Below are 23,599 nucleotides of genomic sequence, written 5' to 3' on the forward strand. Positions count from 1 at the left end.
GTGCTCTAGGCAATCCTGCTTTAGCAGGGGAGTTGGACTAGATGATCTCTAGAGGTCCCTTCCAACTCTGAAAATTCTGTGATTCTGTGATTCTACAAGTGCCACATAGATAGAAAGCGTGAACTCAGGTATGGTACATATTACCTTCCCATTTGTACTGTGAATTCAATGTTGTCCTTGTACTAGTGCATCACCTCTTGTGTTTTTAAGACTGAGCCATGATTCTGCATCCAAATATCCCAGGACTTGAGACCTAGATTCAAATCCAAGTTTTTGAACCTGGAGCTGTTCAAACTCTCCACCCTCATATGGTCAGACTTTTTGAGTTATTTTTGGTTTGGAGGTTTTTTTGGTAGGTTTTTGGTTTGTTTGGTTTTGTTGTGTTTGTTTGTTTGTTTTTTAATTATTATTTATTTATTTTCTTTGCTTTTGGCAGCTAGCACCCTTGGAAATCACGGAGAATCAAACGCCCGTATGTCTTTGAAGCGAGTAACCAATTTTTCATTCACGTTCATATGAAGCCATCTGGTGGTGAAGCGTGGGCTAGGCAAGAGAGGTACTTGATGGCTGGAGTGTTTCAATCCCTTCTTGACCTAAGTCTCGTATCTCGAGACTCTCGTGCCTGTTTTTTCTCTCCCTCTGCTTCTGTCCCCCTTCCTCTCTGATTATCTACCTTTTTCTCTGGAATAAAAATTCCATTTCAATTTGGTCACTAGTGTTTTTCTTGTCCCAGTAGTTTGTGCATCAGTTTGCCACAAGCCTTCCTCCCTGACTTGCCAAGATGAGAGGACAGTCCAGCTTCTGACACTGGAAATTACCTTGTGCTGCTCCAGCAAGAACTTCTTGTTTCTGTGTTGCACTTTTTTTTTGGCCTGTAACTTGGCAGGAAAACATGGCATTACGGGTTTGATTTATCAGCACCCTTGTTAAGCTCTAACTGAACTTTATGGTTCAATGTTATATAAAAATGAATTATGAAGACAGTTAATTTTCAGTTGCCTACATTTGAAAAGTAATTTTCTTTTGTGTGCTTTGATTCATCTCTGTCATTGTTTCAGGCAGAGATTTATCCATTCACCCTCTTTGAATATCTCTTTTTGAGTTTGATCTTCATGGGACAATCTGAAAAGCAGGTTGTGGTGTATGGTTATGTATGAACATCTAACCTGCCATTAGCTATTTTCTATGTAAAGTGCAGCTCAATACCTCTATTATTAATCTCAGCCAAAATTCTGCTGAGGTATTTACACTATGAAATCTGAAGACAACATTGTTTTCCAGGAATCCAAACGTATGTGTATCAAAAGGAAAAGGTTTTAATGAAAATGACTAAAAACTGCCTGTGAGGGAAATGTAGTTCTTAAAATGAAAATTAAGTCCAGCAAACAAACTTCTAGACACCTCATATCAGTCTCTTTGTATCATCTCAACCTAGTGTTTACATTTCTGAAGGTGCTTCTGTCCTCATAAGGCCAGTTCTCATACTCTTTGGCAAGTACTTTGATACCAATATAAGAGAAATAGGATTCATTATTCCTCAAACTGATATACAGAAAAAAGCTCCAAAGTGTTAGGTTCTAGTTAGTAAACATGATTAATTAATACTCACCCTTAACAACTTAAAGAAAAAAAAAGAAAAAACAACAAAACAAAACAGAAAAAAAAAAAAACAAACCACAAGCTAAAACCAAGGAGTGTTTCTTCAGGTTGATAACAACCCCACAAGGGCAAGAAAGGTCTGCTCCTTGCAATTTCAAAGAGGATGTGGTTTTCTTTGCTTCCTGTCTGGTCATCATGCAGCCTTGCAAAACTGTACTTACCTAAGGCAATAATGTATTGGATGCATGAGTAAAATACCCTTGCCATTTTTATTTTGTTTTGCTGTATTTTTTCCATGCTGTTAAAGACCATGTTATTAGTTTTTTATGCCAGTAAAAGCACAGAGTACTTTCCCCCAGTATTTTTGCAGGGCTATTTTGTTTATCACTGTTTATTAGGACAAAACATCCAACTAGTCCCATTGAAAACAAACCTGGGGATGAAATGGTGTAAAATACCATGAGTTCAGGAGGTTGGAGGAATGTTTGTTTGCTAAGCCACTATTTCTGTCAGAGGAATCAGAAGAATTTGCTGAAAGATTGACGACCCCTGGCTTATAATATAGTAGTGTAGTTCCTTACGAGGAAGAATGGATGATTTAATCCTGTCTTGCTTTCAGTGTCTTTTTCCAGCAATCTGCTGTCTTGGAAAGAGAAAAAGAGCTGGGAACCCAATCTAATGATCTGCAATCTCAGTTTAGTTACTGAAGAGAACTTTTTGTGCTTGTAGCAATGACAGAAATACCAAAGACAAGTGCCAGATATTAGCTCAGCACACAGATATGGTAGCATTAACTTTTGTAGCAGGGTCCTGGATAGTTTTTTCATTCACAGAATTGAAGAAACCCATCAGAAAAATGGTGTAGGAAATGTCAGAATTTATCCACTAGGCTGAAGAAGACAGAGGAATTTATATTCTGATTTGAAAAAAAAAAAAAACAACCAAACGAAAAAGACAGATCCATGGCCCTAGGGAAAGTAGACCTTCTCCTGGTCCCCTTTATTGATTTACTTCAGCAAGAACTGACCAGCTACCATTTCTTTAATGCAAAAATCAGAAATTATTTTCCATCCAGCCTACTGCCTGCTTTACTTTCAAAATAATAGGAAAAAAGGAAAGGTAATTAAAACTACATACACATTACCACAGAAGCTTGGAAGAACCAGACCTTAAGCATACTTTTTACATGCTATTTTATCTAATTTTTATACTGATTTACTCTTGCAACATTTAGTGCAATAGGCTGTCCATCGTGCTCACTTACACAGCGTCAATGGCTATGTCACGGGTTCTGTCATGCTTGCATTAGCAGCATCATTATGGTTACAGTGTTATCATTGCTTGACTGTTTAAAATTCTTATCAGGCACTTTTCAGAAGCGTTACTAGCAGCGGTGGTTTTGGAGACTTCTAGGTCACGAGAGAATATGGGTTCTCTGTTTTGAAGACGGAACCACGAGCATAACTCAGTACAAACATTAAGCTCTATTTTGGTTCTCAACGCCTCTTTGGGACCAACAGCCTTACCGTGACTGGCACTACCAAAGCAACCTATCCATAGCTTGTATGGAAACCCGACAGTTCGACTTCACAGGAGGAAGGGGGTCGTTCTGGAAGAGGCGGGTTTCCCCGGCGCGCTGGGTGGACCTGGTGGCCAGCGGCGTGTCGGAGCTGTCCGCGGTGCTGAAACAGCGCCCGGCTCCCTCGGCCCGGCGATCGCCCCCCAAGGCTGGATGGAGGCGAAGCCACCCCGAGGTGGTGGCAGGAAGAGGTACAACCCTATGGCACAAGGCTTACGTTAGCATTGAGGCTGGAAACGTTCTCCTCCTGCTTTATTTTAATTCTGCTGTTCTTGGTGATTTTCATAGATCACTCTTTTCCCTTAGCACGTTTACGATCGGAGTGGAGGAAGTCGTTATGCAAGACGTGTCTTTGCAACACTCCTCACTTAAAGAATATGCCAGAGACAGGCAGTGAAAAACCCTTTGAAGACACAGACAATAAGCATGTACTTATAGTAGTGCTAAATTTGTTCCTATGACTTAAAGTAAAGAAAGCATGTGCAAGCACTTCTCACAGGCAAATAAATAAACCGCATGCAAATATTTAATCTTATGAAACAACAACAGCAACAAACCACAGAGAAAACATTTCCTGAATATTTCTGCAATTTGCTTTAATTTTTATTCTATCTTGTATTTCTATTTTTATCCTATATTTCAGTTGTTTCCAGAGGACAAATAATCAAGTCGTGCCAATAAAAAACTCTGTTAGGTTCTCCATCATACTGTAATCTAGTCTACAAAGCTGGGCAAATATGTGGGCTAACAGGCATGCTGGGAATATGCAGGAAAAAGTGGACATTGTTATAGACAGATTGCAACTAATTTGCAATTATGTCATGCCAAAAAACATATATATATCCTAAAAAACTCTAAAAAACATTCTCAGTGCGAGTAATTCTGCACAAGCGCAAACTAGTCCCTTACATTAAAACAAAGCCACTTGCTCATTGCTTAGTAATGACTCTCACTTACCTTTGCCTTAAAATACATTCGCATGGCATCACTAATATCACTAGAGTGTGCCTATGATTTTTCAGGATGTATTTGATCTTTCGTGCAGCACTGTCAAATGAACTGGCAAAGCAAATTGTGTGGACAAAGAAGTCTTTAACATAGTAAACACACCCCCCACCCCAATCCCCTCGCTATTTGATTGTTCAGTAAGAAGTTTTAAAAGATTTCCAGAAATTTTCTTCTTGAAAAGGGAAATAAAAGCCTGTGACTGTTGGGATATAAGCTTTTGACCACATTTGTGTAGTAACATCCTTCATTAAAAAGACTATTTCAATTCAGCTGCCATACCAGGTTAATTGTTGTAGTAAATACTACTAGTGATGCTTTCTGTGGAAAATGTTAGATTCTGTTTTAATCTTTGTTAAAAACTAAACTATTTATTTCAGACTTTCATTTTTCTCCATAATTTGGAGGAGTGTTTATAATTTATACTTTTAAATGTCTTAAAAGTGGAATCGCCTCTTGCTGAGATCTATTTTAATCTCTTCTGATAGGGAAGAACCATGATTTTCTCTTTAAGTACACCCCTGGGTTGCAGGGTGAACAGGTGAAATTAAACTTCTAGAAACAGTCTGCCTGTATATATAATGAGACATATCCTGCTCTTCTTTACACTGTTATAAAACAGGAGTAAATCCACAGATTTTAATGTGAGCCTTGCTGTAAGCACAGGCAAATAAGTCCTGATGTTCTGAGGGGGTTATAAATGGCTGGCCAAAAATAACTTCCTGAAAGTGTAAAGATAATAAGTGGTTTCACTGGAGTAATTATCTTTAAATAAAATCTTCATACTGAAGTTCTTGCAGTCGGTTCACAAGGAACTATGAGGAACATGGTTGTTAGGGTGAAGTATTACCTGTAATCATCCCAATCAAATGACAGCAAAACCTCTTCTTGTTTTGTTACAGCATTTTTGTGTGGATTTTCTGCTAAAGTGACAGTTGTGGAAGCTGAATCTTTTATTTAAGCTGAGAATGGGCAAAACACAAGCAAAAAACATGAGAGTATCTCAGGTGCTCTTCTATTAAGCTGCAGACACTTTGAGGAGGGAGCGCAAAACTCACATGTCAAACTAAAAACCTGCGGCCAGTGGTGCTGCTGCCATTTATCCACCCAGCTGCTTCTTTCAGCACATACTTCACATCATGGAATAGCACACCCGGCGCCCCTTCTCCTCTCCCATTTTACTCTATTGCCTGGATGCGTTGGCCCTCAGGCCAGCAGTGTGAGGGAGAAAGGTGGTGGTGACAGGCTGAGAGGGAAGTGGGAAGGAAAGGCCTTAGTCTTCCCCTTTCATAAGGAAGAATAGCAACTCTCTGCAGCATGAGATGGTGCAGATGTGGGAGAAAAGTGTTTTTTCATTCTAAATGTTTTCTAGTCACTTGTGACCTCCGCTCTCTTCACTTCCAGTGTAGCTCTTACTTCCCATAGTACTTCCCTACACAGTAACCCTGTGCTCTATGTACCAGCAGAGCACGGTGAGTCATTTTGTCATTTTTGTACACAGCAGGGGCACTGTGTACACTCCTTCTTACCCCTGGCCTTACCCTTGAGCCTGTTCTCATGGCAGTCACCTTATAACCTCAAACACTTGCAACCCCTTTTCCCAGGGGGGCAGTGGTATCCGCCTGTGCTTGAGGTGTGTCGTTTCCCCCTCTACTTCCCCCTCTTGCATCCGAGCATGTGAGGTAGCTGAATAGTTCGAGGTACTTCTGTTCAGGAATAGGACTTGGAAATGTAATTTTAATTCCAGCCACGAGGGGACCTTCGTAGTTTACTGTCTCTTTCCTGCAGGTTCATCTGATTCATACACCAAGATCTATACAACCATGCTCACTTCCACCAATATACTACATCTCCCTCCTAGCTGAGGATCTGCTCAAATCCCAGTATCCCCTGTTAAGTCATCTCTCTTATCCTTGGAATCTGCATCCAACTTTATTCTGCTGCTCAAACGCAACAGCATCTTTCCTGTGTTTACCCAGCAGCTTTGGATTCCCCTTTCAGCTTTCTACAGACTCCGGGCTGCTCAGGAGTAGTACTACGGGGCACTAGCAGCTGAGCTGACAGCAGGGCTGGGGAATAGAAAAAGTGATTTCTGCATGTGCTGATCCACAGATTCTGGGCCAGAGAGCCAGGACAGGGAACAGCTGAAGCACTGTTTGTGTCACTTCACATCTTAATCATCCAGCCACAGGAAGATTTCAAAAATTGCTGCCTGAGTTACAGCTATGCTGCTTCTTAGGTAAAAGCAGATTCCTAAGTCCTTTTTTCATATGGCATTCATTGAGAAGATGTCCAGAGTTTATATTAAAAGTCTCCAAGCCTTGCATAGAGGAATTTGGCAAATAACCTAAAAAAAATTAATCTGAAAGATAAAGAGCTCCCATTTATTGCAGCAATTGCTTTCACGTCATATAACCAGGGTCCGGAGTCTCATTCTCCTCTTGCCTGCGGTAGCTATGCACTTGGATAGTTTGATCTGGTTGTGTTTGTATGACAAAAAGGGGCTGTGACTGCCACAAGCGCTAAGCCACTCACTTAATCTAGCCAGCAGCAAAGACAGAGCAACTAAAACGCCAGCCGGGGTCCCCTGCCCGTTTGTAGATGGTGACCAGCCGACGAAGCTGTCTGCCCTCCCTGCCACTGCTGCTCTGCCAGCTACACCGGGCTGGCCCGGCCCGGAACCTGCTCTGCTCCCACCTCCTCTGTGCGGCGAAGCATCATCTTTCCGCAGTCGCTCCTGACTGACCCCACTGCTGACGGGAGCTCAGCCCACCCGTCGCTTTTCTTTCTGACTTTCCAGGCGGAGCTGCGATCTTCATTTCAGCCACAGGGGGGAACCTTTGACTTTATCGTGACAGGCCTGTGGGCGAGGTGGGATCTTTCCTTAGACCCGACCGGTTTTCACGCCCGTGTACCTTTCTTCAAGTCCTGAAAAGGGGCCTTGCTGTAAGAAAACGTACCCACCTTTCCCCCGCCCCCCCCCCCCCCCCCATTATATCCTGCAAGAGATATTATAACTACTTATAAAAGATATCTTGCTTTTATCTGTTGCATCCAAGAGAGACACGAATCACAACTCTCAACTACTTTTCAGGTCTTCTTAGGTCATGCTCAGGTTGGAATTGGAGGACATGGTGTTTCTCAGCTGTCATGCTCTAGGTCCTCTGAGAAGTCTCATGTGGGCAATGGAGTATTTTGTACATGTGAAGCAGGCTAAGTTCAACCCCAGCTTCCCCTCTAGACCATACTTAAACTGATGTCTATGTGAAATCTTTCCCATCCGTTAGAAGCGTCCATAGCATCTCCTTTGCCTTTGTATTGTCAAGGCTTAGGCACTCTATGGGAATGCAAACTGAAAGGAAGTAAAAATAAGCAACGTGTTAATGATAACAATGTTTAGAAAGAGATTTCATGGGAATGAAATAGTCTTTTTTTTTTTTGCCAATATAAATAAAGGCAGAAAGTTCTTTTTGTAGCAGGAGTGTATGAAATGTGAAACCTCTGCAGTGAGAAGCAATACTGATATGAATCAGAATGACTGTGATAAACAAAACTTTTTACCCCTTGAGGTGGGAATGTGATCCAGTGCTTACAGCAGCAGAGAGCAAATCTGAAGCGCCTGTTTCTGCCCCTGACTCACCGTGTGCCTGTAGTCAACTCATGTACTGTCTGTACATCAGTTCACCCATCTGTAAACAGGGACCCACATATCTGTATCTTATCGGATCCAGCTCTTGCCAAGCGTCATTAACGGATGCTGACAGCCCTTTGCTGTCAGGAATGCAGGATTTCACAAGTGGAAAGTACAAGTCATTACAACTTAGCAGGACACGAGCGCCACTCCTTTTGTTAAAACAGTTGTACACCTACAAGCAAACGTGGTGACACCCGACTGAGTGAAGAATCTCTTTATTCTCCTGGCAGTGTTGAAAGACTGAGTTAAATCTTACACAAACTTCAAAGATCAGTAGCTCTCTTAAAGCTGATATACTGTAAAAGCAGGCAGCTAAACCTATCTAATTTTATCCAACCAATCACTACTGATATTATTAAAATGACATTTTTCTAATTTTATACATGTACTAATTTATTAAAATTAAATGGATTGCATATATTTTATTTCCATCTTCATTAGTTGAAATGAAATCCTTCATAAATTATATTTTATAACTGAACTATTAACTAATCTTAGCACTCTGCGGAGTGGGTTGGTGGTCTCAGAACCGTTGCTAAGGTTAAGGTTTCCTAAATAAGGAAACCTTTTAAATAAGGTTTCCTAATCATAGACCACATATAGTCCTGTAATTGCAGAATCGACAGACAGAGCAACGGCCAAAAGAGGCTGGAAACGGAACTGTCCTTCCACGTGCAGCACGGCTCCCTGAAGGGTTCCTGTTTGCCCTGTGAACTCTGACACTTAAGCTCTCTCCTGTGAATAAACTCTTTTTCTCTCCTGCTCATCTACAGACGGGCGCTGTCGCAGCTACAGAAATTAGTTAAGTGGGTCCAACCTGTGCGTGTGGAATCTTCCACACCCATTTAAAACTGGCCTCTGCGGTTTTGGCTGTGACCTGTAAATTTATCACAGCGAGTCTTCTTATAAAGCTGTCAATTATAGACTCACTCTTTTGATTTAACTGTTATGACTTTAGGTATGTATTTAGGGCTAATCTGTCTTCATATTTTGGGACTGCCTTTCTGCACTATGAAATTTGAAACTAATTACAAAGTTAATAATAAAAGCAGTGACTCTGTGTCTTCTTTCAGAGAGAACTTAAGCCTGTTCTGGTCTATCATGAAGGAATACCCTCCTACTTCGGTTTTCTGTCGGTTGGTGAAAAGCTGCCCTGCCAACCATTTTCTTCGGCACTTTACTGCGAGTGAGTGTTTTTACATAATTTGGCGGGAGCTGTCACCCCCGCCTCACCCACCACATACACCTTGGCAGCTCCCTCAGCTGCTTCGACACAAAGAACTAAATCCACCGCAAGACTTGGCCGTTTCAGCTGGAAATTCAGATTGTCCAAATTCTTGGCTAGGCACCACCTAATTCTAGAAAAGCATCTGAAGACGCCTGAATTTTTCCTTCTGAAGTTCCCCAGCTGCCTTCCTGCCTGCTCCCGGGCATTTGCAAGCTGTGGGCTTTGTGAGCGGCACGGCGGTTGTCTCAGGAGAAGGCACGTCGTGCGGTGCCTGTTGAAACAGACTTTTCCAGAGGCTACCTGCAAGACTGGGCTCCAAAATAGTCAACTGCAACCAAATAATCTGAACGAATGAAGACAGGTTGACTAGTTATTTATAGCATTGCAGGACCGAGAAGTCCCGGCCGCGGCCTGGGCTGCCTTGCGTTACGTGTCGAGGGAGCACGGCCCCTTTTGCAAGAAGCTCACAGCCCAAGTACCAGGCAAGAGACAACAGATGGCGAGAGACAGATGGGAGAGTACACGGAAACAATGAGATAAATGAGCAAAAAACTAAGTTGAAGACTTTAGCATTTGGTTCCAAAATTATTAGTTTTATTAATCATCTCAGCTGATGTAACCCTACGGTAGGACGCCTTTCCTGTTCCAAAGGTCTTCATCGCTGCAATTACAACACATGCTGCAGCCCAGCACGGGTTACGTTTTAGGTGAAGAGTGGGAGTGAAGCGGAGGAGAAGTACCGGGGAGGGGGGAGGGGGTGTTATTTGCTGAAATTCATTCAGAAAAGGTGGCGGGGGTACCTCGGCAACCCCGGGCTGAGGGCAATGTGGTTAAGCACCGCTCAGGCGGTAAAGCGCTGACTGACGGCAAATCCCGGCTCTAGGGGAGGCCGGCTGTGCCCCTGCAGCCAGAGACGTGGGGCGGGACCGCGGCGGCCGGCGGGAACCTCCGGTGCTGCAGGAGGCCCCGAGCACGGCCCACCCCGCCCCGCCAGCCGGTCGGCGGGGGCTGATTTATTTCCGGACACCGACCCCGGTCTCCGCGGGACAGTGACAACTCGGTGTTTCCTCCCGTCACCCCGCCGCGGGGAGAGCGGAGCCGTGCCCGGGTATGCCCAGGTCCCGCCATGGCAGCCCCGGCACCGGGGGCGGGGGGAAAATCGCCGCACACGGACTCCCACACCGCCACGGGGAGGCCTGAGGGGATCGAAACACCGGGAGAGCGTCGAAAGTCGCTCCCCGCCCCGGCTTGGGAGGGGGTGCAGGCGGGCCGGGCCGCCCCCTGCGGCCCCAGGGGGGCCGGGACGCGCCCGCGCTGCGCAGCCGCCGTGCCGGGGGAGCCGTTAGCCGGCGGCGGGCGCGAGGCAGCGGCCGTTGGCGGGGGCGGCGGCGCGCGCAGAGGTAAGGCGGGAGGCGCTCCGCTGGGCCACTCTGAGGTGGCCCCCGGGGAGCGGCGGCCACCTCAGGGAAACCGAAACCAAAAGGGCGGCGGCGGTAGCGGGGGAGAAGCAAGGAGAAGGGGCGGGCAGGGGCTCCTCGCAGCGCAGCTCGGCTCGGCTCGGCTCGGCTCGCTCCTCCCCTCCCCTCGTCTCAGCGCCGAGGCGGGGCGGTGGCGGCGGGCGGGCGGGCTCAGCGCGCCCCCATGGCCCTGGCGCCGGGTCAGCGGGCACGGTAGCCGGCTCCGGCTGCCGCCGCGGGTGAGTCAGAGCTGCCCAGGGAGGGCGGGCTGGACATGAGCCTCGCCGCCGGGCTCGCAGCAGCGGCCGGAGGCTGAGCCACAAAGAAGTTTCCCCGGCGGCGGCGGCACGGCGCTCCTCCATGCACGCCCCCGGCCGTCGGCCCTGGGGCACTGCCCGGCAGGCGCCCGGCGCCGACCCCGCCATGGAGCCCCGCGCGGGGCTGCACAGCAGCCCGGAGCTCAGCCGGGCCAAGCGGCTGAGCGTAGGGGAGCTCCGTTCCCTCTTCGAGGCTCGCTGCGCCGCCGTCGCCGCCGCCGCCGCCCGGCAGCTACCCGACCCGGCGAAGAGAGGCTGCCGGCCCCCCAATGGGGTGCTGCCGCCCGTCATCCCCCGGCTCACCGTCACCGCCGAGGAGAGCGAGGAGGCGCAGGGCAACCCCCAGGCGCAGCCGCCGCACGCCGAGGGCGGCTGGCTGAGGACGGACAGCTCGCTGCACCTGCAGTCCCGCAGGCTTTCCACCTCCTCGCTCTCCTCCACCGGCTCCTCGTCCCTCCTGGAGGACTCGGAGGACGACGTGCTGAGCGACACGGAGTGTAGGAGCCAGGGCATCGTGCACCTGGAGCACGGCGAGGACACCAACCAGGTAGGGGCGGGGGGGGTGGTTCGCCCGGGACGTGCAGCCCCTTTCCCCGGGCCGGCGGCTCCTGCTGGCGGGCGGTGTTGCCCGGGGGGGGAGGTGTCGGGGGCCGGGGCGGGCGGGCCTGCTGGGTGCCCCCCGGGTGCCTCGGGGTCACCAGGCGCTCCCCCTTTGGAGTGAGGTTTTCCCAACTCCACACAAACTCTGGGAAACTCCTGCCTGGGGCCAGCGGCAGTGCGGTACGGTATACGGGTTGCCGCGCCTCTTTGGAAACCGCTGCTGCACGTTGGCTCTCCTAAAAGCCGGCCAGGTGTGCGCTGTTTCCTTTCTGCTGTGAAACTGTGCTTGATGTCCCAAGAATACGGGGGAACGTTTCTTGATCATAAGTGGGTTGTTTTTTTTGTGTGTGTGTTTTGTTTTTTTTTTTTTCCCCAGTCCCCTTTATCAGATCTTCAAAATAAAATTTTTCCAGGCATTTACCAGCAGGTATTTTTTTGTCTCTTTCAATCGTGGAGTCTGTGGTTGTCAGTTTTGGAGCTGCTGCTTGCTGTGAGCATGACAGGAGATGGGGAGGAGCTTGGAATGGGTAGAATGCGTGCTTTTGTCCATTCTGGCAGTAACACATTCTTCTCAGTAAATCCCCTCTGTAATTTGGCAGCTTTCATCCATGAAGTGCACTTTTAAAGGCATATAGTTAGTTGCTTTTTTCCTTTAATATATATTTGCCTGACTCCTTGTAATGTGCTTCTTGGGGTTTTGTAACTGAAATATGTTGCTTTAGTAAATTCCCCCTCCTACCTTCATTGAGACCACAACTTAAATTGTTGTTCTACTGCCAGCTCATTGGTACTGAATTGTTTTCAAGCAGAACATATGTTTTGAAAAATTGTATAAGGAAGAAGTAATGCAACTTGTAGGTGATACCTCCAGCTGCACTTTTCTCATGGTAATTGTGGGTTTACTACTTTAGAGGGCACATAGTACAGGAGCTAAAATGCTGTGCGCAATATTGGCTTTGTTTGCATCAACTTGTGGCCTGGTTCTGGAAAAAAAAGTTTGTACTTTGTCATATTACATATCAAGAAACTGATAATAATACTACTTAATTCGTACTTTTGATCCTGAGGTAGAATCTGGTGTGTGTGGGAAACAATTACTACTGTATTGCTGTTTGGCTTTCTTTTCTAAAATACAGGTTATGCTAGTGGGGATTTTGTGGAAGTAGCAGAAGAATAAAAATTAAAGGTGGAAAAGGGCTATTGGATCATTTGACTCAATATCCCTGCTGTTGCAGTGGGCTGTATGCATGTTTAATAGGGAACAAGAATTTAATGATAACACTTTAGCAATAAGGAGAACTTGGATATGGCATTGTGACATCTGGTTAACTTGTCTGTGAATATATGCTGAAGCAAAACCTATTTTTCAGGCAGGAAGTCATGCTGCTTTTAAGGTTTTGCTTCTGTACCTCTGAACTCATTGCTATTGTATGCAATACTGAGTTTTAAATCATTCATTAGGACTGTGTGCTTTAGATACATGCATTGTGTCATGTGTGTATCTAAAACATACAGCATAAGTGGATGTGACCGGTATTAATTTCTTTTAAATTATATGAAGTTTCTAGGCACTGCAAAATTGAAAAAGGCTTTAGTCACCTTTTAATTACAAGAGAAGAAAATTTGAAAGGTAAAGAAGGTCTTCAATGATGATTTATAGACAAACTAAAAATAGCTGTATCATAAGTATTTTAAATGCCAAGAGAATGTTATATTCGTTTAGGTGCATGGGAAATTGAGAACTTCAATACTATTATGATAATGGCGTTCTTGGAAAAAGTTTTTGCATGTTTCCCAAGTTTAGTGCGGCACAGGATTTTTTTTAATGTCTCATTGGTAAAGTATTCACTCAAGTAGTAAAATACTTCATGTTTTCAATTGCCAAGTTACTTACTACCTGCTGTGTAGGGGAAGATAGGGCAAACTGCCCACCAAGAGCTTGCATTCTGACTGATGTTCTCTACCTCATTATCACTTCTGTGGCAAGCTGGCAAACCAGAGTTGGGACTGGTACTTAGGACTCTAAAACAGGAGAACTAAGTATCACCAACTTCATGATACTGCCTAATAAATTAAGTGGACCAAATCTTTTATCTTCTTAATGCACGCTCATGTAGTTCATCCCTGCTTTCCTTGCTGCATTACCAAGGGCTCGAATCCTGGGAATCTGCTTTTTCCCTGTGGTCAAGACATGCTGCCCTTCATCTCAGGTGCCTGCACTGTGTGCTCGCTGATACCTGGAGGTGACCAGGACTGGCTTGTTCTTGTGTTTGACGTCTTTTGGTACTGAACAATGCTAGTGATCCCTATGCTCAGCTGTCCAGTCTTTACAGGCACTGTTTCTTTAGTGAAGCAGTGAGTACACAGCATGCCAAAGTAGAAGTGTCTGCTCTGAACCTCTGCAGGTTGAACTTTACAGGATGTGTCCTTTCTACTAATTGATCTTGGGGCAGGATGACTAAGCGTGTTTTAGAACAGAAGGCTTTGGGTTCAAGGCAGGCACATACATGTGAAAATATCTAGAAACCTGAGAATAACCTGAGGAATGGTTTTATATTTTGAAGATTCTATTTAGAGGCAAATTGGCACATTTTGGACATACTCATTGTTTTTAGTGTATGTATTTTAATAGATGAAGGCTGGTTCTCAGAGTAGAACGCAAAGGATAGAGACTTTTCTGAAGGAAACTGAAATCAGAGGTGGGCAAAACTTGGTGTTCTCTAATTCATGGGAAATTGTGACATTTTGAAATTTCCCTCGTATTGGAGTTCTGTTAGACTTTTCTTTGGGTGTGTTAGAAATTAATTTGGAGACCGGCACCTTATGACTAAGCTCAGACCAGCGCTTGGAGGACTGCTGGACTGTCAAGCCTACCAGACTTCACAGTGCCTAGCAGGGACCTTGGAAACTTGCCCAAGTCTTCAACCGCGGGAGCAGAAGTTCTGATAATGTTCCTGTTATCAGGGCTTCAAGGCTTCCATCTGCAGACCCAGGAACTTGAGACCTAAGCTGAAGGCGGCCCTCCCAGGCCTCTCAGCTGATGGCCTCTACTGTTGACCTGGAAATCAAGACTCAGTTGGGTCTTTGAAATTGTGTGGGCTCTCAAGCTATCTGTGGCAGGCCCGTGTGAGAGACAGGAAACTCTGGAGCCCTTCCTCTGTGTACAGGGCTTGCTGCCCTGGAGTTATCAGGCCTTAAATCCTGGGATCATAAGCTTGGGAGCCTTGGAGGACAGTTTTCCCTGGCAGCTCACGAGGTGAACAGAGAGTTCTCCAAGAGGATGAGTGTTTCAGTTAAGCGTTTCACAGAGTATTCTGGGTTGGATGAATTGGCATATAATGACAGCGTTAAATTTTTGTTTCTTATTGCGGTATGTGGGCATGTCCCTGGATCCACAGGGCCCCAGTTGGGGGGAGTGAATACCTTGGGACTGGTGACTGTCAATTACAGTACCGTTCTAGCCTGGCTCAGCGGGGACAAAATGCTGTTTGCATTTAGGCAGGCCCACCTTTGGGAGAAGCTCAGTGGGTAGGTGTTCCAGCTGCGGCATAAGTTCCGCATTTCATTTTGCAGTAATTGACAGAGGCTTTGGAAACTGGACTGCCCTGGCTTTCCTGGAGGAAGACCACTCCAGCAATGAAGAGCTGGAAGTGTGAGAAGCCTGTTCTGCTGCTGTTCTGTTAGCTGAACTTGTGGTTCTGGGAAAACCAATTGCTCATAGCTGTGTTAATGTAATTTGCATAATGCCGTAGCTGGAGCTTCACAAATCTTGGTAGGTAGCTTAATCAAAAATTAATGGTTATTTTCTAAATAGCCAATTGACAAAATAGATCTTACCCTATGACAACAGTTAACATTCCTGCCTTCCCTTGCATTTAAATGGGAAGCGTGCTTTTCTACCCTTGCTTCACGCCATCTGGAAAGTGTATATACACAGTTGAATCTTGCGGTGAAAGCACCAGTGGTCCATTTATAGTAATGGAGAGAGTGCAAGTGTTATATATTTTTGTCTTCGTTCTGTGAGTGAGCAATTTTAAGAAATACATAAATCTGGTTAGCACCTTCTTTGTTGGGACAGGGAGTTAAAAAATGTGGTTTTCACAGAGAATAAACACCATGATAATGTACAGCAGCCTCTTGTCCTCTTTATAGGAAAATGTTATTTACTAGATGGAAACATGCCAAATAAATCTACTCGTTCTCATAACTGTGACCTGTCATTCCAAATTCCTAGATCTGTAACCATGAGAACAGCTGACAGCTTGCTACAGAAAAAGCAGTTCAGTTCTTGCTTGCAGTGATACCAGTCCAGAAACTTTGGGGGATGGCTATTAGTGAAGCTTATTTGGTTTCACTGGTCTTCTTGCCATTATTTTTCATAATACGAAGCTCCTTAAAATGGACAAATGTATAGAGAGGCACACACACTTAAAAAAGCCCCGAAAGTTTCAACTACTTCAGTTCAGGGGTGGGTTACATAAGCTAATGCAGTAGAATAAAATTGTTATTTTTAAATGAAGAATGGGAACGAAGGGATGACATAAGTAAGACTGTTAATGGGTTTTTAGCCTACTTTCCAAAGGAAAGAAAGCTTGTGTAATCACTCTATCAATTCTATTTTAACAATTTCAGTAGGTTTCAACCAAATTTGGCAGTGGGATAGACATCTCAAAGCTTCTTCAAGAAAGAGCTCTTTAAAGTTCCACAAAGATCAGCCTCTGGGTGGAGGAAAGGAAACCAAGTGCATACCTTTTCTTCTCAGGAGGAGAAGGTGCAGAATGAGTTCAACACTTGTCTTCTGTTTTGCTTGTTAACTAGTGAATTGGCATGCGCGTACTGGCTAGTTGCCTAGTGCTTGTGCTGCAGCAGGTAGTGCCTCTTGTCCTGCGTGTAATTAAGAGAAAGTATGGGAGGGAGAATACAGTGCTGTGGGCTGGTGAGGTTAGGGAATGTGGAAGGCACTAGTTGAGAGGCAGGGGAACAAGGTGAGGAAGTTGTGGGGAGATGTGGAAATGGGAGAGGGATTGGAGGTTTTTTGGCACAAGCTTAGAGAGGACAGTGACAAGCTGTAGTTACTCTGATAAGGGTGCAGGACAGTAGATAGCAGTCAAGTAGAAACCAGGCTTCATTAGTTTGCTGCTCATGGAACAACTACTTCTAATGGAATACATGTCATAGTTCTAAAAAAAAAAAAAAAAAGCTGATTTATGATGACAGACCTGTATACTGAAATCTTTCTGAACATATGTATACTGAACAAATATGAGGTGAACAGAAGTAGAGTACTTTCCACATTTCCATGTTGCACAGTTATTGGGCCAAAACTCTGAATTGGGAGCCTTCTTTCAGTTTGAGGATGGTTTCTTCTCCACTCTACACTAGAATGGTGGAGTATATCAAAACATCAGCAGTATCAGTTCTAGGGGTGACTATTTATTAGTAATGTAGATTCTTGTCTGGTAGGAAATGAGTTGGCTCTTATCAAATCAGTTGAGAGGGAGGCAATTAAATGTCCTATCACCTAAGAGTTTCTGATCCTGGATATATCTGAAACGGTGACTTAGGGTTACAATATTCTTCTCTTTGGAATCAATTTCCCTCTGATAGTTTTCACTTTTCATATGTTAAAGGACATGTTGTTGCAGCGGTATACAGTTTAAAATTGGACAAGCTCTATTATAGTTTTTTCTCTTATGGACCTGTTGGATTAGGTATGTTATAGAAGTTTCTCTATATGTGCACTTTTACAGTTCAAACCTCCTTGTAATCTTTATTACACCTGGAAAGAGGGAAAGAAAGTAACAGCGACTCCTTATCAGCAGGTGATGCATTCATAATTAAAGAGGGCAGATTTTTCTCAGGGTGTCATTGATTCAACACAGTCGAAGATTTGTTTGTGAATACCTGTGCCAGTCTGAAAAGGAATAAGGGTAGTGGCTGGAGCATTAGTTTGGAAATTTTGCATGTCTATGTATATTTTTTTGGTTCTGACACTCTTACCCTATTAGGCTGGTTTGATGAGGGTGAACATTTTTTTAATTGAACATAGACAAAAGTAATCTGTCAATCCACACCTAATTCCATTATAAATGGAACGTGTTGAAGTGAATCATTTTGATTAAATGCTCACAGTGTGATGCACTTTAATACAGCTAATATATCTGGAAGCTGAGAATGCATGTTATATTTATGTGGTAGATAGCTGTTTTGTTTAGCAGTGACTGAGAGAAGAACTAAGGATCATCATACAGCATTTTGGTGATTATCTATAAAATATGATGGCAGAAAAGGTAATATTATCCTTGCACATCTTGGAAGGAAAAAGTGATCATCTTATCTACAGCACCAGTAGATTTGCTGTCTCTCTGTCTTCTACCTTCTCTGTCAGTGTAGTTTTTGCAGAGAAAGGGGGCTGAGGCAGAAAGAATTGGCTTGTCAGTCCATGTTAATTTGGATCTTGCATAGCGTAGGTTTAGATTGCATTTTTAAGTGCTCTTCTCAACTTTCTCTACCAACAGAACTTCCACTGAAAAGCTCGCAAATTGGGCAAGATGGCATTGCCTGTCCATAGCATAGCATACCTGGGGAAAAATATAATTTAAAAAAAAGGGGGGGTGGGTGGGGAAGAAGCAGGTGTTAGTCTCCATCAGCATATTCTGAGTGAAAGTATAGGGAATGGGGAGAGGCTACCTGTTCATCCAGTGTCAGACTAGCAAACACGTTTCTATATTGTTTCCAGTGCTTAACTGATCCACTCCTGTCAGTAATGGAGAATGCTTTCTGGGATAACACATAGCCAGCAGCATTTGGGTGGGTTTTTGTATTGATAAATGCTGAACTTCCCACAAGGGATGAAATTTTCCTTTCCATTCCAAAATGTGGAAGTGAGACTGATGCTATAGAAACCTACCCTGAGCCTATCAGGTGTGGCTACTATTGCCTTCTATTCCTTGGTAAGCTTGGGAAGAAGCTAGCCAAAGACCAATTGGCAGCTCATTTGAAGCAATATCATAGACCTGGCACGATCCAGATTTAGAGCTTGGGACAGAATCTCCAAGCCAGTTGGTGACTATAGCAAGCATGACACAGACGCTGCTTTGTGGGAGCTTGGCGTTAACCCAGAATCCAGGAACAGTCCTTGTCTGCGGGATGAAATATCCTAGTAAGGTGACGCAGTGAATGCAAATTCTTTAAACTGTTTACCCCAGCCCACCAATACCACCTTTATTTTAGTCACATTCAACTTCAATCCACTGTTCCCCATCAGCCTTCTGACCTCATCCATACTTGAGCCACATTGATAACAGAGGTGTGGTTACAGGTAAGAAAGAATAGGTATAGATACATGTTATGTCTGCATGTAATTGGCACTGAAGTGTGTATGACTCATCAGTCCACCAAATAATTACCTGTTTAACAGGAAGCTGTGATGTTGCAGAACTGTGTAAGAAAGCTAGTGGCAACAGCACAGTTCACTTTTGATGTGTTGAAAGAGAGTGCAAACTGCTGGAGTCTTCATCAACTTTCTTATGATAAGGGTAATATCTTTTGGTAAATTACACTGAACACTGCATAGAAAGAGAATGCCTTTGTTTTCCAGTGGTGATAGGAAATCATTGTTCGCTGTAAGTATAACTGATTCTGTCCCCTGGTCTCTGCAACACCCTGACATAAAATCATCCAGTCTTAGCTATAGCTGCCTTCACTACTCTGAGCTGCTACGGAGAACACAGCTTTCTTTGTGTCTTAGCTTTTTTCGAGCAACTCCATATAGTTGAGAACACTGCAGTGGTTCTTCTCAATGATGTTCACTGTGGCCAACATGTCACTTCTGTGCTCTACTTTCTTTGCTTCCTGTGGTGGATGCTGAATCAAATGTAGGTTTCTACTTCTTGCCTTTGAGGTGCTGGTGCTCCTTGAACTCTGTCTGTAGTGCGCATGAGGGACTGATGGAGCTCAGCTGTGAAGGGTGTGGTTGGCCATCCCACTCTTCACACTCAGGCCCAGCTGTGCACGAGACAGCTGTGACCTAGGTTCACTGGATACAAGAGTGCCAGCTCCCACGGGGCCTGAGGAGCCTCTCCAATTACAGCACTCCTTTGAGTGCCTTCTTTAGCATGGGTATGTGTTAAATGGACCAGGCTGCTCTAGCTCACTCTGTAGCATGCACTTTGGAAAGGAAGGGAGGATGAAACGCTGTTGTCACATGTCAGCACCTTCCACTACTGGAATGTGTTCAGATGGAGAATTATGTCTGCACTGGAACATTAATAATGTCTTAAATGCAAAATTGAGCACTCAAAAATTAGAAATTTTCAGAATTGAAGTTTTCCGTGCAATCTTAAATTATCCTTTTTATGTCAACACTTACCCTCTTCTGCAGAGCTTATGATATAGTCTTTAATTATATAATAACATATTGTAGTTCCTATTCATTCAGTGTAAACAAACAATTCCTGACTCTATAAAAAGCATAAAAAGCAGCTTTTTTTTTTTTTAAATTCTGTCCTCATTGGCTTTACCATTTTTACTTCACTTACTGGAAATCTACTGTAAACATAGTTACTGAGTTTTGTGTGGTAGTTTTAAGACAGCCATCACTGCAGCAGTAGAGCGCTTTCCAAATTTTAATGAATTTGTTGTCACAGTCTCTGTTACACAAACTTTTTTATTCCTATCTTATAGGGAAAATACTGAAGGAAAGACAGGGTAATATGAAAAGTACCCACTAATTTTGAAAGCCCAAACCGAGGTGCCAATTTTTGCTTTTCCTAATACCTAGTGTTATACCACACCATAGAATAGCTCCCATTAACTTCAGTTGCAGGTACAAACGTTCAGCATTTCTGCTAATAAGACCCACACTATCAAGTCAGTCAATAGGAGAATGAGAAAAATACAATTATCAGCCATGATGAAAGTCAGCATAAATAGCTTGCCTAGTCTCTCCCAGAGACACTCTGAAACGCAAGCAGTTCTCCAGATCAGCATTCAGCAGGATTAAATAGGGAAGTCGGTCCTTCTCTTCCTGTGATCTGCCTGATTCGTTGCATACCTATCTATGAAGAAACAGAGGTTCTGCAACACATAGCATCAGTCACTATGTAACTGTAACTTGTCCTTTGGGTTGATCTGAAATATAAGCCAGCTGCTTATTGGTTGAGTTCTACATTAAAAACTGTAGAATATTAATATGCCCACACTGCAGTCACTTTAGTTATTTTATTTCACATATTCTCAATGCTGAGATGATGATTTCTTAATATAATTGTCTTACATTCTCCTGATGCCATTGGGGTTTTTTTTTGAGAATGTATTTTCCTTGCCTGCGTGTGAAGAGTGGGATGGCCAACCATACCCTTCACAGCTGAGCTCCATCAATCCCTTGTGCGTGCTGTACCCAGCAATCTCCTCAGAAGGTAACTTCTAAAGACTAATGAGTGTCTACTGCAAATGAACCTGAAGTTCTTACAATTTGCCAAATCTGGTCAGGTTGACTTCTGCTCTTCCCATGGCTTGTTCCTGCTTTGAAAACTCTCCTCTTGCCAAATTTCAGGCTGCTTCCTCAAAATTCAAGATTAAAAAACTTTTCAGAGGCTTCATCAGAAATTTTGTCTTTGGATCAAGATGTATCTTTTTCTAGCCTTGGAAACAGTTGAAGTTTTGTTGGAATTGTTCAGTCTGAAGCAAACAGTTACTGCGCTTCTCTGAGGTGAGCAACTTAGAGCAGTTCTGAGGAGAATGAGACACACAGAAGCAGAAAGACTTCTTGTGCATTGGTGCTTTAGTGGCTCTGCAGGAAATGTGGGGTTTGAGACCCTGATCTTCTGAAAGAGGCAGAGCTAGATCAAGTCTTAAAGGGTGGCCTCTGTATTTTTCTCTGTTGCTGTATGCTTATGTGATGCAGTGATAGAAAGGATAAAAATCTGTGTGAACAGTGTTCGTGTGTGCAGATTGGTTGTTTGTTATCTTTTGTGGGGTTTGAGTGGGTTGTTGGCTAAGTGCACTTGACCTGAATGTTCTAATCATGATAAGCTCTGCTTGCTGTGGGCTCCTTTCTCAGCCGTTCCCACCCATGCGTGTTCTGTAGGAACAGCGGCGCCGGTTCTGCAAAGGGTCAGCTTTGTTCAGAGGAGAATGTAATGTGAAGAAACTCTAAAACCTTCCTACGCTCCAGCTTCCACTTTTCATAGTGCAAAATGCTGAGTATCAGAATTTTGCGTTGATAATTGGATACAGTTTGTATTGTCTTGCCCTGTAGAATTTAGGTTAAGAACTTTTTTGCCTTCTTTGTACTAACCCGGAAGGAGTAAGCAATTAAATCCCAAGGTACTCATTTCAGGACAGATCCTGCCATTCTGTTGAAAATCCTGTGAGAGTATTTTAAAGTGGAGATTCCTGACTTCCAGGTGCTTTTGCCTATCACTTGCTCATGATGACACCATGGCTACCAAAGGCATTCAGTAGAAAAAAATAATGAAGCCGTGTTTTAAATATGTTAGGAAGAAGTCTCTGGAGTTCTCTCTGGCCTAATGATCTGCATGGATTTGGGCACTAATCAGGCCCCTGTAACAGTTTCATGACTTGTTTTCCCCAAACTTGTAGTAAGACCAAAGAGAATACATGACAGACTGCCTTCAGCAATGACACCAGGGAGGGAGGAAGTCCTGTGCTGTGTAACAGCCCTGTGTTTGTTAATCTCTACACCCACAGTCTCCAAGTCTTTTCCCAGCAGTAGGGCTGGCTGATGTTCTGAGCATGGTTTCCCATTCCAACATTAAAACTGGAGTGAAAGCTAATAATTTTTTTTCCATCCCTGTTCATCCATTGGGATTTTCTGCATTATCTCTATAAATGCATCCTCTCCCATTGCCATAGCTGTGTGTCTTGATCCCAGTCTGCCTTTTCAGTCCTCTGATTGTATAGGCAGCAATTCTGTCTGGGGCAGGGGGTGGCTATAGGATGAATGTAGCCAAGTCGCCAGTTTTCTTTTTATGTTGCATTCTTCAAGGAATAAAGCAGACAGGGCAGCAAAATCAAGTCTTGGCTTGTGAAGTAACTTCTCTGCATGGCTCGTTCCCCTGTGTGCAGCGTAAGCCATAAACCACCTGCAAATGACATTTGAAATGTCTGTCTTTTCGTCGTCTGAGCTTGATGTATTGATGTTGGTCACTCATGGCTTCTGTTACCTATGTCCAATCTGGCATAGAAGCTGCTGCTTGCTCCATGTTTCAGGAGGCTGGTGGAGATGGTTGTGCAAGTGTGGCTTGCAGTTCTGTTGCTAGGCACCAGCAGTATGAAATGTTTTTTATGGGGTTTTTTTGGGTCTCTCTTACTATGAGATAAAAGTTTTGGTAGATAAATGGTCTATGTATAAACTACACCCTGTTTATTTTATTTTTAGGTGGGTTAGCATCTTAATAATTGGCAATTGATATCTGTGCTTCTCTAAAGGTGGGATCTCCAGGATCTTGATTGTAAACACATTTGTTTACCTTCAGAGCAGAGGAAACATACTCTGTACAACACATTCACTATTGTTCAAACACCCACAACTCTTCAGGAAGGCAGATGCCTTGTTTCAGTTTCAGTCTTTCGTTGAGTCACTCCTGCTTATGTAAGTTCTGAATTTGACTCCCTTTTTTAAGGCTACATTATGGAAATTAAAATCTTAAATAATCCCTTGTCTGCTGGGACTACCTGCTTCTGTTACGGAGGAGGAATTCAACTCGCCTTTCTTGTGTTGTTCTGTTAACAGAAATTCTCTTTTGATCCTGTAGTTTTTCTCAAGGGGGAAGTCATCTTTTCTCCAGATTCCTTACATAGTTCCTAGTACTGACTTGGGGCAGGAAGAGTTTCTCTAATCTAGGTTTGCTCCAAAAATAAACAACTACCTTGTGACTTAAAAGGCCCTCTCACTCCTATGGGGGAAGTTGAAGGGTCCCCATTTCCATTTAATTCTGGGTTTCTCCATCATTGCCACATTCTGCTTATGGGCTCCCATCCTGTCTGGGACACTGGCCTCACTTGTTCTGTTCTGATGCTAACCCAAATAGGAGTGTGGTTTTTGCCTTTTTTTTTTTTTTTTTTTTAAATCCTTTCAACACAGTGGTTTGGAAT

At 44.1% G+C, this 23,599-nt stretch overlaps 1 protein-coding gene across 1 annotated transcript in view; it reads left to right on the plus strand.

The window, feature by feature from the left end:
• Window positions 1–10,922: 10,922 nt before the first annotated feature.
• The window catches only part of ITPKA (inositol-trisphosphate 3-kinase A), a gene marked incomplete at its 5' end in the record, with an annotated part of 35,779 nt that continues 23,102 nt past the window's right edge, over window positions 10,923–23,599 (plus strand). The window contains one exon of the mRNA XM_082485324.1: window positions 10,923–11,426. Coding sequence (XP_082341450.1) covers window positions 10,923–11,426 — 504 coding nt within the window. The remainder of the gene's footprint in view (window positions 11,427–23,599) is intronic.

The sequence above is a fragment of the Vanellus vanellus genome, assembly GCF_965231255.1.
Source record: "Vanellus vanellus genome assembly, chromosome: 6".
Classification (NCBI taxonomy): Eukaryota; Metazoa; Chordata; class Aves; order Charadriiformes; family Charadriidae; genus Vanellus; species Vanellus vanellus.